At 59.4% G+C, this 12,390-nt stretch overlaps 1 protein-coding gene across 6 annotated transcripts; it reads left to right on the top strand.

Moving 5' to 3' along the window:
* Positions 1 to 983: 983 nt before the first annotated feature.
* On the top strand, positions 984 to 11,182 carry LOC142434186 (three prime repair exonuclease 2-like). 6 transcript variants are annotated; one of them, XR_012781134.1, is made up of 11 exons: positions 984 to 1,121; positions 2,123 to 2,238; positions 2,519 to 2,586; positions 2,975 to 3,036; positions 3,484 to 3,575; positions 3,685 to 3,828; positions 3,919 to 4,015; positions 4,381 to 4,593; positions 5,017 to 5,131; positions 8,027 to 8,220; positions 9,587 to 9,723. XR_012781134.1 is itself a non-coding variant. In XM_075538879.1 (10 exons), exons 1-10 carry the CDS (start codon positions 1,044 to 1,046, stop codon positions 10,320 to 10,322), a joined length of 1,800 nt encoding a protein of 599 aa, XP_075394994.1. In that variant the 5' UTR covers positions 984 to 1,043; the 3' UTR covers positions 10,323 to 10,618. The 6 variants fall into 6 exon arrangements, 5 of the variants coding, with proteins under 5 accessions (XP_075394994.1, XP_075394997.1, XP_075394995.1 ...); XM_075538879.1 differs by lacking the exon at positions 5,017 to 5,131 and having other exon boundaries at positions 9,587 to 10,618; XM_075538882.1 differs by lacking the exon at positions 9,587 to 9,723 and having other exon boundaries at positions 8,027 to 8,234.
* Positions 11,183 to 12,390: the final 1,208 nt, after the last annotated feature.

Here is a 12,390-nt window from a genome sequence, read left to right as displayed (position 1 = left end):
GCTGGGGACTGGGTTGGCAGTTTCCTGGAGGGAGAAAGGGGCCTGAAGCTCTGGTGCCCCAGGTCTAGGTCCCCAGAAAAGCTAGGCTGGGGCCCTCCCAGGTCGCTCTTCACAGGGCAGAGCTAAGTCCTCTTAGGCTGGCTATTGCCACACAGCCCAGCTCCCCTGCCTGGCCAGGAGGACTTGGCACCAGAAGCTTGGGGCACCCACCCAGACCAACTGTCAGACTCTGTCTCAGTTTGTCTCCAAGGGGGAGAAGGGGCAGAAAAGTCCTGGAGATGATGGGACACAGAAGGGAGACTGAGGGGGCGTATGTGGACACGTGAGACAGATAAGAGCTGTACGAGCCCACAATGAAATGATTTTAAAAAGTAAAATCAATGAAGATGGGCTCTGGGGTGGGGGAGGAAGGCATCTGAGCAGCTCCTTCGGAAACTGAGTCGAAGAGGTAGGGCTGTGGGGCAGGAGTCACTGCAGGGTTTTCAGTATTGGCAAAGGTCATGTCATTGGGCTTTCTGTTACATTTGTTTTTTTAAAAGGACCTCCAACTGCGTGGAGAGCTGAATCAGGGGTGAGTCTAGAGCCAGCTTTTTGGTTCGTTGGAAGTGGGAGGTGGAATTGTCGCCACTAGAAATCTTTTCAAAAGAAGAAATCAAACGGTAGGGGCTGACACATGGGGAAATGGGACCAACCCACAGGGCACCTCATGGCCCACAGGAGGCAGCTGGAGAGGCAGTGGAGGGAGCCCCAACAGGAGACACCCCAGCCCAAAGCACGCGTGCCCTCTGCTGGCAGAGGCTGGCCCCGCCTCCCGCCAAGAGGCGCGCGCTCCCGGGCGCGCACGCGCGGGAGAGAACGGTACAGGGCGGGCGAGGGCGGGAGAAGGCGGGCGCAGCGCGGGGTCAGACCAATGGAAGGGCGCGGTGGGGGCGGGGCGGCGGCAGGCCCGCCTCTCGCTGGGGCGCCCGCCCAGCAGGCAGACGGCTGCCGCGGCGATTGGCGCGCGGCGGAGTTGAGGCCGGGCCACGCGCCGCGCGGCAACCATGGCCGAGGCGGACGGCGGCCCCGGGAACCCGGAGGGTGCACTGCAGGAGGCCGCGGAAGTGTTTCGGAAGCTGAAGGTGCCTGAGCGAGGCCCAGGGCGGGGGCGCGGGGGCGAGTGGTGGGAGTCAGGCCACGTGGGCTCTGTCGCCGAGCCGGTTGTGCCCTCTCTTGCCTTGCTGGTGCTTCTGGGCCACCGCTGGCGGATTGGGCCGCCCCACGCGAGTGCCACTCCTGCTGGAACCAGGCCCCCAGAAGGTAGGGCAGCAGGGCGCCAGGCTCCGGCCCCGGCCCCCAGTGGTTCCGGGACAGGCCGCAAGAAGCCCGTCCTACCCTGAGCCGCGGCCGTTGGACACAGGCCAGACCTGGCTGCTGTGCGTAGCTCAAGCTCAGCACCCGACGTTGCTTGTGCTCTGTCTACGCTGGGGAGCGGTGAGCCTCCGAGGCGGCCCGACTGCATGATTCCTTGCCCTAGCAGCGAAGAGAAGCACCCCTGGAGGCGTGCTGCGTTGGGTTGCTAACTGCCAGGTCAGCAGTTTGAAAGCACTAGCCACTCCTTGGAAGTAAATAGAGGCTTCTGCCAACAGTGACATTCTCAGAAATCCGCAGGGGCGGTTCTACCCTGCCCTATAGGGTCGACATGAGTGGGCATCAACGCAATGACATTGGGTTTGGGTTTTTGAGCCGGGTGACCTGTCCCAGGTCCAACTCGGTCTGCCTCCTCCAGATCGCTCTTGCCCAGCCCCCCAGGCACATCCCTGTGCCCTCTGCCCGTCCAACCCTTTCCGCCTTCTCCACTCTTGCCTCTCTCCCCCTTTAGATGCACCACCCTCCGAGCTCTGCTCTGCCTTCTAGCCCCTTATTTTGTCTTCCCACCTCCCGCCCCTTGTGGCCAGGTGAAAGGGAGGGAGATGGGTGGAAGGGAGGTGGCAGAGGCGGGTGGAGGAGGAGCATGGCTGGTTGGGGGCTTTGGGGCCCACCAGCATGGCATGTGGTAACAGCACCCTTGTGAGTGGGGCACTAGGCAGGCATACAGCATGGCCCAGGCTCTATCTCCTGTCACCCCGGTCTCCCTCTCCAGGATCTTGACTGCCCCTTCCTCGAGGGGCTCCACCTATCGGAGCCAGAGACCATCCTGGAACTGCTGTGTAGGCCCTCCACATACCGGCTGGACATCCTGGAGTGGATGTGTGTCCAGTAAGGCCCTCCTGCTCTTCCTGCCTGCCCTCCCAGAAGCGCCCAGCTGTGTAACTGAACAGTTGGTGGTTTGAACCCACGCTCCATTCCTGCAGCTTGCACGCCCTCCCCTCCAGTTACCCCATCCTTACCCCCCTCCCCCACACACACCCCTTGAAGCCTCAGGTGTAAGGGAGACTGATGCTCTGAGCTGGGGCACCTCACTTCCTGTAGCGGGAGCGGGTGGCAGCGCTGGATCTGGTGCCCTGTTTACCTGACTTGCCCTGCTGTCTCCCCGCAGGATCTGTCCCTGCTTACAGGACAAGCTCAGCGCTCTGCAAGGTGCCCCGATGGAGGGGAAAGTCCAAGGTGGGTCAGCCTCGGGCTGGGGGTGGGCGGCATTGCCCTCAGTCCTCACAGAGCTCAGCCTTTGTCTAGTGTTCATGCAGTTGCCCATCATCAGGGCCCCTTGGGGCCTGGAAGCATGGAAGACGTCTGTGTTGGTGTCTTTATTAGTACCACAGTGGAGGTGGCCCATCAGAGAAGGCATGGACAGGCTAGGACCGTCGCATACCTTCTGGGGAACCAGGCCATGCCCCTGAGCAAATTCCAGAGTGCCACACACTGTTGACTTCTCAGCTGGCATGTGGGCCTGGCCGAGTGGCTTTGCTTCATATGTCCGGCCCCTCTGGTGACACCCTCTGGGGCTGGGCGCTGCAGCAGCAGCAGCAGCAGCAGGCTCTTTGTGTTCCGACAGAGATGGTGGGGCTCTGCCATGAGCTGATGCTGTGTGGGCCGGATGACCTGGATCTCATGAAGGTGAGAGGGGACCTACGCATCTGTCCCTCTAGTTCATGTCACCCGGGGGCAGCGGGGCAGCCCTCGGGGTCACCTCTGCCATCACCTGGCCAGGAGTTGGACACAGGGATCATCTGCCAAACACCCACAGGTTGGTCAGTGTGTGTGCACGTGCAGGCCCTCCAAGTACGTACCACAGCACCACTGCATGGCCCGGACTCTGTGGTGGCCTTCAGTGCCCCCTTGCTGGGGGTATAAGTGGTTTCTAGGGCACGTGCACCTCCCAGCGGTCAGGTGGGGACCCAGCGGTGGGCGGGTATCCGATCAAGGTTCCTGTCAGTCCCTGAGCTGACTGAAGGGCCACTCTGGAGCTCTGCCCTCTTGGCTGTGTGGGCCCAGTGGCTGTGGTGATCACTGGCATGGGATTGGCTGGGGTTTGGCTTCCAAGCTGCATTCTGGACCATCTAGGGCAATGCCAGCTCACAAAAGCAGCTGTACTTCATGGACCAGATGTTGGCTGTCATCCAGATCCTGCGACTCAGCGACTTGGGTGGTGGCAGGTAAAGGGGAGGTCTGCGTTCATTCCCCAGGGGCCTGGGCACTGGCTCCCAGCTTCAGGCAGGGTCCTAGCCCAGCAGGGCCTCTGATGGAGTGGCCTATGCCTTGCAGCGAGGATCAGGACTTCAAGAACCTGAAAGAGAAGAACGAGGAGCTACTGGGCAACCTCTTCTCCAGCCCGCACATGCAGGCACTTCTGCAGCCTGAATGTGACCCGTGGCCCCTGGACGCACAACCCGTGCCCGATCAGCAGAAGTACGGCTGTTCCTGCTAGGCTGGCCCGGGGGCGGGTGGGGTGGGGGCTGGGGCCCCAGAGAGAAAGATGATCAAGCCCCTCCTGTGCAGGGACAGTGTCTTGGGCAACGTGGAGGAGAAGCAGATGGCCAATTTGGTCAAGCAGTTGCAGGAGAGCACCGCCAAATTCCAGGCACTCAAGGCAGAGGTGAGAGCAGTGGTTGGGAGCCCAGTGCACCGCAGCCAGGTCAGCGGTTCGCATCTAAGAGTCGCTCCAAATTCTGCTTGTGTGCCTGCTGCTCGCTCCTGGCACTCACTTCCTTCTCCTCCTGCCTCCTCTCTCCTCCTGCATCTCTCTCTCCAACCTTCTCCTGCCTCCCTTTCTCCCAGCCACCCCTCCCTTTCCTTTGGTCTTCTCTTCTCCCTTCTGCCTCCCTCCTCTTTCCTTCCACCCCTCCTCCCTTTCCAGGCCCTCAGGGACCTCTGAGTGACTTCCTCTTTCCCCTGGTTGGGGGGTGGAGGCTGCTCTCCGTTCTGTAGTTAGGCTCCCTCCACCTGTGTCTGCTTCTTCAGTGCAAAGAAGGGGCCACTGCCACCTTGGGCGACCTGAGCACCCTGTACCAGAAGCTGCGCCTGGTGATCTCCGACTTCCACCAGCTCATTGTGGCCTTCCTGCAAGTCTATGATGATGAGCTGGGGGGGTGCTGTCACCGCCCAGAGCCGGGCCTGCACCCGTGCGGCCCCATCATCCAGGCAGTGTACCAGTCTCTGACCTCCTGCAGCCAGGTAAGAAGCCCCTACCTTCCCACTGCTGCCATCCTGCCAACCTCCTGCTTCTAGCCCTTCTAAGATGCACCCTTTCTATGCGGGGCCCTTTCTCCAAGCCCCTGGGGCTATGGCTCATCTGATGGCTCTGGCTGCTGAGTGGCCTCAATAGGCCAGCTGGCCACAGTTCTCTCCCCAGCAGAGGGGCTATTTAATTGAGCACGGCCGGTCACTGCTCTGCTATCTGCTTCGCTCATAACACGGTCCTGAGGCCATTAGGGGGCCTGACAATGTGGCTTCTTCCTGGGCCCTGAGGTGGGAGACCGTGTTGAATGGCTTGAGGGGGTGAGGGAGAAGAGATGGATGGGTAGCCATGGACCCCCTTGGTGGTCAGGCCACGAGCGTTAACATCCGGACCCCTCCCCTGCCCATCTTCTTCCCTAGCTGCTGCAAAGCATTATAGAGGTCACTCGACTCTCCGAGCACATCGAGGACACACTGGCCAAGCAGCAGCGACAGGCAAACTACTGGGGTGGCAGCAACACCTTGATGAGCCTGGGTAGGCCAACCTCCGGGCTCCTTGCTTCTGCTGTCTCCTAGTGCACTGGCCACTGCAGCCATCAGACATGTGACAGTTTTTGTTCCATCCACAGCTGTGTGCCCACTGCACCACCACCCCCCACCCCCACCCCTGGCAACCACTAGCAGACAGTTGATGGTTCATATCAGAGGTGTTTCTCCAGGGGGTAGTGTTTTGTGTGTGACTGACTACTGGTACTTGGTGGCATGACTTCCGGACTTGATTCCATGGATGGGCACTGAGGAGTGCCTTCTACCTTCTGGCCAGGCTCAGTATTGGTGTTGGTGTCTGTAGGGATCCCTGCTTTCCTGCCTCTAGGGTACTGTAAGCAAGGTGGTGTGGGGGGTATCTGACCCCCTTTACTTATTGAGGGAGAGACTTGCCATCAGCATCAGCCTAAGGCAGAGGTCCGATAGGCTGCTTTTTTTCTCTAACCTGACAGCAATGCTGCCAACAGCTGCCCCTCATCTTTCTCTGTTGGTTTCTATGTCGGCACAATGGCTGCATAAGATGCCTAGTCACTGTTCACAGTGACTGGCTGTACCAGGGAAGGACCCACTGCCGCTGAATCGAACCTGACTCATAGCAATCCACCAGGGCAGAGCAGAACTGCTCCCCCGAGTTTCCGAGACTGTAATTTTGTACGGGAGCAGAAAGCCCCATTTTTTTACTGGCAGAGCAGCTGGTGGGTTTGCACTGCTGACCATGCAGGCAGCAGCCCGGTGTGTAACCCACTCCACCACCAGGGCTCCTTTCGTTTGGGAAGTTACAGGCTACAATTCATGATCAGGGATGACTCAGAGTACAGATTTTTGGTCAGGACAGCTGCTTTATAGCCATACCCATAGGCAGACCTGCCGCTGGCCCTTGGCCTCTTAGCCTCTTGAGCCTGCCCTGCTCTTCAGCTCCTCCTCCAAGGGCCTAGAGGTGCCCCACTCTGCCAGGAGTCTGCTGTTCCCAGGTGCTCTTGCTCTGTAAAGCCTACCACACTGTCTTGCACTGGTTTCCTGGTTCTGTAGCCCCCAACTTTCTGCTGTAGCTTCTTGCCATCTTGCACTCTCCAGTGGGTCTAGGAGGAGCTCAGCAGGGTCCGAGGGTCCGGGGCGCCGGCACATGTGCTCTGCATCATTGTTTCTTGGTGGTCTTGGTGGTCATGGGCTGCCCAGTGATGGTCTGCGCTGGGTTTCAGAACAGGGCCAAGAAAGGAAAATCTTAGGCATGTTTTAGAAAGGAAGTAAATAATTAGAAGAAAACGGAGGCTTTCTCAGAGTCCACACTGGCTCCTCCCAAGGACTAGCTTGCATGACCCTATTCCCCTCTCCAATCCCCAGGGCACTATGCACTTCATTTGCATTTTCAACCGTCCGTCTAATCCCATTGGTGGGCCAGTAGCACCTTATTTGCATAGCCTCACCCAGCCTTTGGTAGCAGTTAAGTCAAAAAAACCCTAAACTCACTGTCATCGAGTCCAATCCAAACAAAAAGGCCATCTACAAGCTAGTCAACTCAAGGTCGATGGCCACAAGGCAGAGGTCAGGCATGCCTCCACTTGGCCCTCTTCTGAAACCCACTGCACCTCCTACTTCTCTGCTGAGTTCGATAATCCATTGTGATGACTACATAGACTCCCGGACAATATTCCTGGTTGAGTGGGCTTCCTAGGGAGGTGAACCAAGCCTGGATCTGTCAGCAGCGCGGACCGTCACTGGGCCACAGCAGTGCTCCTCAGCCAGCAGCCCCGTCTCTCTCCAGACCTCAGTACTTCAGCCACGGGAGCCCTCGGCCTCTGTGAGCGAGGAGGCCAGCCCACTGCTCTGCCTGATCTAGTCTCGGTGCTGCTCCTCAGTTTGGTTTCATGGCCTTCTGGTCTCGGCCTCTGCCCTTCACCCTGACCTGTGGTCTCGGTGCCTCAGCTTCTAGTCGCCTGCTTCCTGTGTGACTACGGACAAAGGTTTCCAACAGGGTGCCCTGGTGCCCCCCCCCCCCGATGGTCCTGAGAACCTCTTCCTCCGCTCCCTAGAGGGCTCTCTTAAACACAGAAGCATGGCAACCCGAACTTAGCAGTCCCCTCTTGGAGTGTTCCACAGGCCCCGGGTGCACGGTTGGAGCCCAAAACTTGGTGGGCTTTACAGAGACACGGGGAGCAAAGCCTAGAGAGGAAAGTCCTTCCTGTGGAGGGCTGTCTGGGGTTGCCCTCTCCCTGGGTAACCAGCTCTGGCCTCCTTGCCCGCCTGCCTGCCCCTGCCCCACAGGGACCAGGGATTCAGGAGCCCGCCGCCTTTCTGATTGATTGGGGACACTAGGATCCTGTGCTAAAATTGCCTTTAACGTTTCTGCGGCTCTTAACAGCAGTGTCTATAATTGCTCCTAATAAGGGACTTGCCATGTATATACTCATTTTTCTAACAGGGCGCTATCTCGCTGGTGCTTTTGTTGCCAGGCCTGCCCACCTGCCTTCTGGCCAGCCTTGGCCTTTGCTTGTGCTTCTCAGCTCCAGTTGCCCAGGCTCTCTGGAGAGTTGGGTGGGGGGTGACGGGGGCTTCCCAGGCCACTCGCTGGTTCTGTCTGACTGGACTTTCCCTCCAAGTAGGGGGCAGAGGGTTCAGTGCATGTGTGTGTGGGGGGGGAGGGGGGTGCAGGTAGCAGAGGCCAGAGGGAAGGTCTGTTAGACTCGAACCTTCTGGCAACACCCAACTGCTCCTGGGCAGGGCTAGGGTGGGCAGCAGGAGGGCATGTTCCCACTTTGCTCTAGCCTCCCCACCCCCCACAAAGCCCCCAGACCCAGCTATGCTAGGTCCCTGGGAGAGCTAGCCCACCAGGTGATGGGACTGGGAGAGACTTGGGCTCATGGCTGCTTCCTTTTGTCCTCCACAGCCACCAAAATACAAGAGGTCACACAGAAATACAAGGTCTTCATCGAGACTCTGGGCCGAGGCCCCCAGTAATCGGCGTCCTGGTCCCGGAACCATAGCAGCAGCGCCCCACACTGTCCTCGGGTCCCCTAGCGGAGTGCTGGGGCCTTCCTTTCTTTCAGGGAGGAGGGGGGCACAGGAGGGAAGAAAGGAAAGGTCAGTTGGAACAAGTTGCCTCCGCCTGATTTTTTGCTTCTGCTTCGTGAGCTTCGTGTCCCTCTGTTGGCCATCAGTCCCCAGACCTGGATTCTCCGTTGTCCCCAGGCCACACTCTGAGGGGCCTCCTTCCCGTGCTGTCCCCTCTCTTGCCTCGTGTCTGCATGCCAGTCTCCCTCCCCCCACCACCATCCTCCCCAGTGCCCTGGGGACAGCCACTGGGTGAGGCTCCGAGGTGGGGCCACTTCCTCTGCCTCTCGGGGTGCTCAGCAGCAGGGCAGACAGGGGGAACATGCTGGGCCTGGTTGTCCAGGAAGCTACTCGGAGCTTCCCAGGTGACCCAGTACTCCCTGAGCTGTGTCCCTGTCATAGCCACCTCACTCCCCAGGAGCATGGGGAACAGGCATGCCTGGTGGCTCTTGAGTATTTCCTTGAAGGGGGTGGAGGAGGGGGCTGCTCCCAGAGCCCTGCCCTTCCTCCTGCTCACAGCCCACCTTGGCATCCTCCTGTCCTCAAAAGCAGGAGGCCCTGGAGCCCAGTCCTGGGCTCACACAGGCGTCCTCCTGGCCTCCTGCTGGTAGTTTCTCAGATACCATCTCCCCATCCTTCTGGCATATGAGATCTTGAGGTGGGTGACCTGGGCTTGGCCACCCTCAGTCGCTAAAGAGAAACTGAGACCTAGGAAAATGGGGTTGAGTGGAGGACCCAGCCTCCTCAGTGGCTCATGCTTCCTTCTGTCCCTGTGACGTGTCTCTGCACCCACGGTGGCATGCATCAGAGCCTGGGGGTGGGGGCAGGAGCCAGCTCTTGCTTTGTAAACATGGGCCGTGTGTGTCCCAGCGACTGAACAAGCAGAGGGGGCGGCGAGCCGGCTGCACTGGTTTCTGCGGCCGGCCCCCGGACTAGTGTTGCCCAAGCAGCTGGGGGCGGGTCGAGGCAGGGATTAAAGGCCTGGAGCCGCCTGCGGGACACAGGTGCTCGCCAGCCCAGAAGCCTGTCGACAACCAGCCCAGGTAAGCAAGGCCAGGTAGCCTGGAGGTGCGCCAGACCAGGTCGGGGTTGGCTTCTATGGGCTACGGAGCAGACAGGGAGCCAGCGTGCTGCAGAGCAGCCTGGCTCAAGCCCGAGACCCCATGGGGAGAGGGGTCCTAGGCCAGCCTGGTGGGGAAGGGGCAGGGACCCGAGTAGGCAGCACTGGTGTGGAGGCCATGGGAAGTCCTGGGCCTGGGCCTGGTCCTCTTCCGCTCCCTGGACAGGGGAGTTACCATCCTGGACCAAAGGACATTCCTTCCCCTGAAGGTCAGGTGGGGGGGGGGGCTGGGAACGTCTCCTTAGCACTCTGGTTTGGTACCTTTTGCTCTGGCAGCTTTAGGCTTCCCTGTCCCCGTGAGCGTGAGCACATCATCATGTCTGAGGCACCCCGGGCAGAGACTTTTGTCTTCATGGACCTGGAGGCTACCGGGCTTCCGAACGTGGACCCCGAGATCGCTGAGCTGGCCCTGTTCGCTGTTCACCGCTCTTCCCTGGAGAGCCTGAAGCGGGACGAGGCAGGCACCCCCATGCTGCCCCGGGTCCTGGACAAGCTCACGCTGTGCATTTTCCCAGAGCGGCCCTTCACCACCAAAGCCAGTGAGATCACCGGCCTGAGCAGAGAGAGCCTGGCACAGTGCCGGAAGGCCAGCTTCGATGCCACTGTGGTGCAGGCACTGCAGGCCTTTCTGAGTCGCCAGGCGGGCCCCCTCTGCCTGGTGGCCCACAATGGCTTCGATTACGACTTCCCCCTGCTCTGCACAGAGCTGCTGCGCCTGGGTGCCCACCTGCCCCCTGACACCATCTGCCTGGACACGCTGCCTGCGCTGCGGGGCCTGGACCGCGCCCACAACCATGGCACCCGGGCCCAGGGCCGGAAGGGCTACAGCCTGGGCAGCCTTTTCCGCCGCTACTTCCAGGCTGAGCCAAGCGCCGCACACTCTGCCGAGGGCGATGTGCATACCCTGCTCCTGGTCTTCCTGCACCGGTCGGCTGAGCTGCTGGCCTATGCTGATGAGCAGGCCCGCAGCTGGGCTCACATCGAGCCCATGTATCCCCCACCTGAGGCTTGAGCAATGAGACCTTGCCCCCACCAGCCTGTACCCTTTCCACTGGGCTCTGAGGCTTCCGCGTTGACTGGCTGGGTGGGTGACACCAACTGGGTCTCTGTCTACCAGGCAGCTGGCTTCACCCAGTTCTGCCTGGTCTTTAAATCTCCCTGCCCCCCACCCCCAAACACACCTCGGTCCCCTGGTTGGATGGGTGCTCCAGCCATTTGGCCATGGCTTGCGGGGCTCCGTCCGGTGCCCTTTTCAATAAACATTGCAACCAACTCCGGCCTCACTTCCCCATGTACCCACACGACCCCATTTTCTTCCTGTGGTCAGCTCGGGGAGGAGAAGGCAGGCTAGGCCTGGGTGGCACCAAGCCCTGAGCTACCCTCCTGGCAGGCCGTCTCCCCAACGTCCTCAGATGGTCCCAAGCCTGTACCCAGGAGGGAACTGCCACCAGCCTCTGTCCTGGCACCTTGCCTCTACCTGGCCGGTAGCCCTGGGTACCCAGGAAGAGGGAGTCTGTCCTGTGCAGGCTCCCATGTCAGGGCTTGGATACAAGGGTTGCCTTTGGCGGGGGCTATACTGCTTGGGAGGCAGTAGTTCCTGGTTAGGTAGCTGGTCAAGCACACACACACCCCCGCCCCACCCGGGAGCCGCCCCTGGAGCCCCACCCTGAGGTGTTGCCTGCTTTGTGGAAAGTGGCTCCAGGAAGTAGGGATAGGGGTGTGTGTGTGTGGCCGCCACTCCCAAAGAGTGACTCTTGACAATGCCTTGAACCAGCCAGGCCCGTTTTGGGAACCTAAGTAGGTCACGGTCACTAGAGTAGATTGACCACTTCATGCCAGACATAGGACTCTGGGGCCACTAGGGACTAGGGGCACTGCCTGCCCCTTAGACCCTGTGGACAGTGGTCTTTCTGGGGAGGGTGGTGGAGCAGAAGGTGTGTGTGTGGGGGGGGCACAATACAAGTACTGAGACTGTCTGGAACACTGGGTCTCCTCCGTCTGACTAGCTAAAGCCTTTAAAACTGTGGCCTGGCTTCCAACTCACTGGGCACATAAGAAGCGAGGTCCTTCCCCCTTGGCACCCAGGCAGCGGTCTGTTCAGAGCCCTGGAGCCCCATTTCTCCCCATGCTGGGCTCGCCTTGCCTGGGCCTGCCTGGAGTCCAAGCTCTGAGGGGCCAGACCGAGTGCCTTGGATTCCAAGCTGTGTGGACAGGCCAGGGCTTGTCCCTCCCGTGGCTGCAGAGTGGTGTATGCCTGGGAAACCAGAATGTGCACACATGCATGCATGCCGGGGGCTTCCAATAGTCCGTAGGAAAATTTCCCCGTGCTGGGACTTCACCACTTCCTCAAGGCTCTGAGGCCTGCTTTGCTGAGCTGGAGGGTCGGTTTCCAATCCTGGAGAGAGATTTCCTTTACATCTTTTTTTTTTGGCTACTTACACCACACACATTGTTAACAGTCCCCATCATTTCCACCAGTTGAGAATGTCCACAAAGCCATCAGCAGGGGCCAGAATTCCCATGTGATGCCCTCTGGGTGTGCTGGTGGAGGGGTAGGTAAGATAACTGCATAACCCTAGGGGCCCATAGAGCTTCCCTAGAAGGTGACTGCTAGCAGGTGCCACTCCCCCACCTCTCCCTAAGCAGCCTAGATGATGATAGGCCATTAAGACCTCAGTTTTCTGTATCACCTTTGTTTTTAATATAATTTATTGTAGGTTTCTAGAATTTATTTTTGAATAAAAGTTATGAATTGTTGAGTGTCCCCCCCAACATGTGTTTGGCACCCTACTCCCTGTTTGGGGTTGGGTTGTCATTATTATGTGGAAAAGACAGGATTAGTGAGGGGGAGGGGTCTTGAGTTAATCTCAAGATCTAAAAGAGATCCAACAGGCAAGCAGAGGTGGGGGAAGGAAGACAGGGCTGCCACGTGAAGGTGAAGATGGCCCAGGAGCCTCTGCCTCCAGGAAAGCATACTATTTTGTTTGGAATGCCAGAACACAGGTGTGTTTGACAAGGGGCCAGCAGAACTTCCTGGCTACACTGAAGACACCATACCAACTGCCAGTAAGGCTAGAGCA

The sequence above is a fragment of the Tenrec ecaudatus genome, chromosome X (assembly GCF_050624435.1).
Source record: "Tenrec ecaudatus isolate mTenEca1 chromosome X, mTenEca1.hap1, whole genome shotgun sequence".
Lineage (NCBI taxonomy): Eukaryota > Metazoa > Chordata > Mammalia > Afrosoricida > Tenrecidae > Tenrec > Tenrec ecaudatus.
This window is presented reverse-complemented; position numbering and strand designations above follow the sequence as displayed.

Bases quoted from the DNA above. Each gene is read 5' to 3' on its own strand.
- LOC142434186 (XM_075538879.1), top strand. From the start codon at position 1,044: ATGGCCGAGGCGGACGGCGGCCCCGGGAACCCGGAGGGTGCACTGCAG. The intron at 3,576-3,684 runs GTAAAGGGGAGG...TATGCCTTGCAG, and splicing joins AGCGACTTGGGTGGTGGCAG to CGAGGATCAGGACTTCAAGA. The intron at 4,016-4,380 runs GTGAGAGCAGTG...CTGCTTCTTCAG, and splicing joins TCCAGGCACTCAAGGCAGAG to TGCAAAGAAGGGGCCACTGC.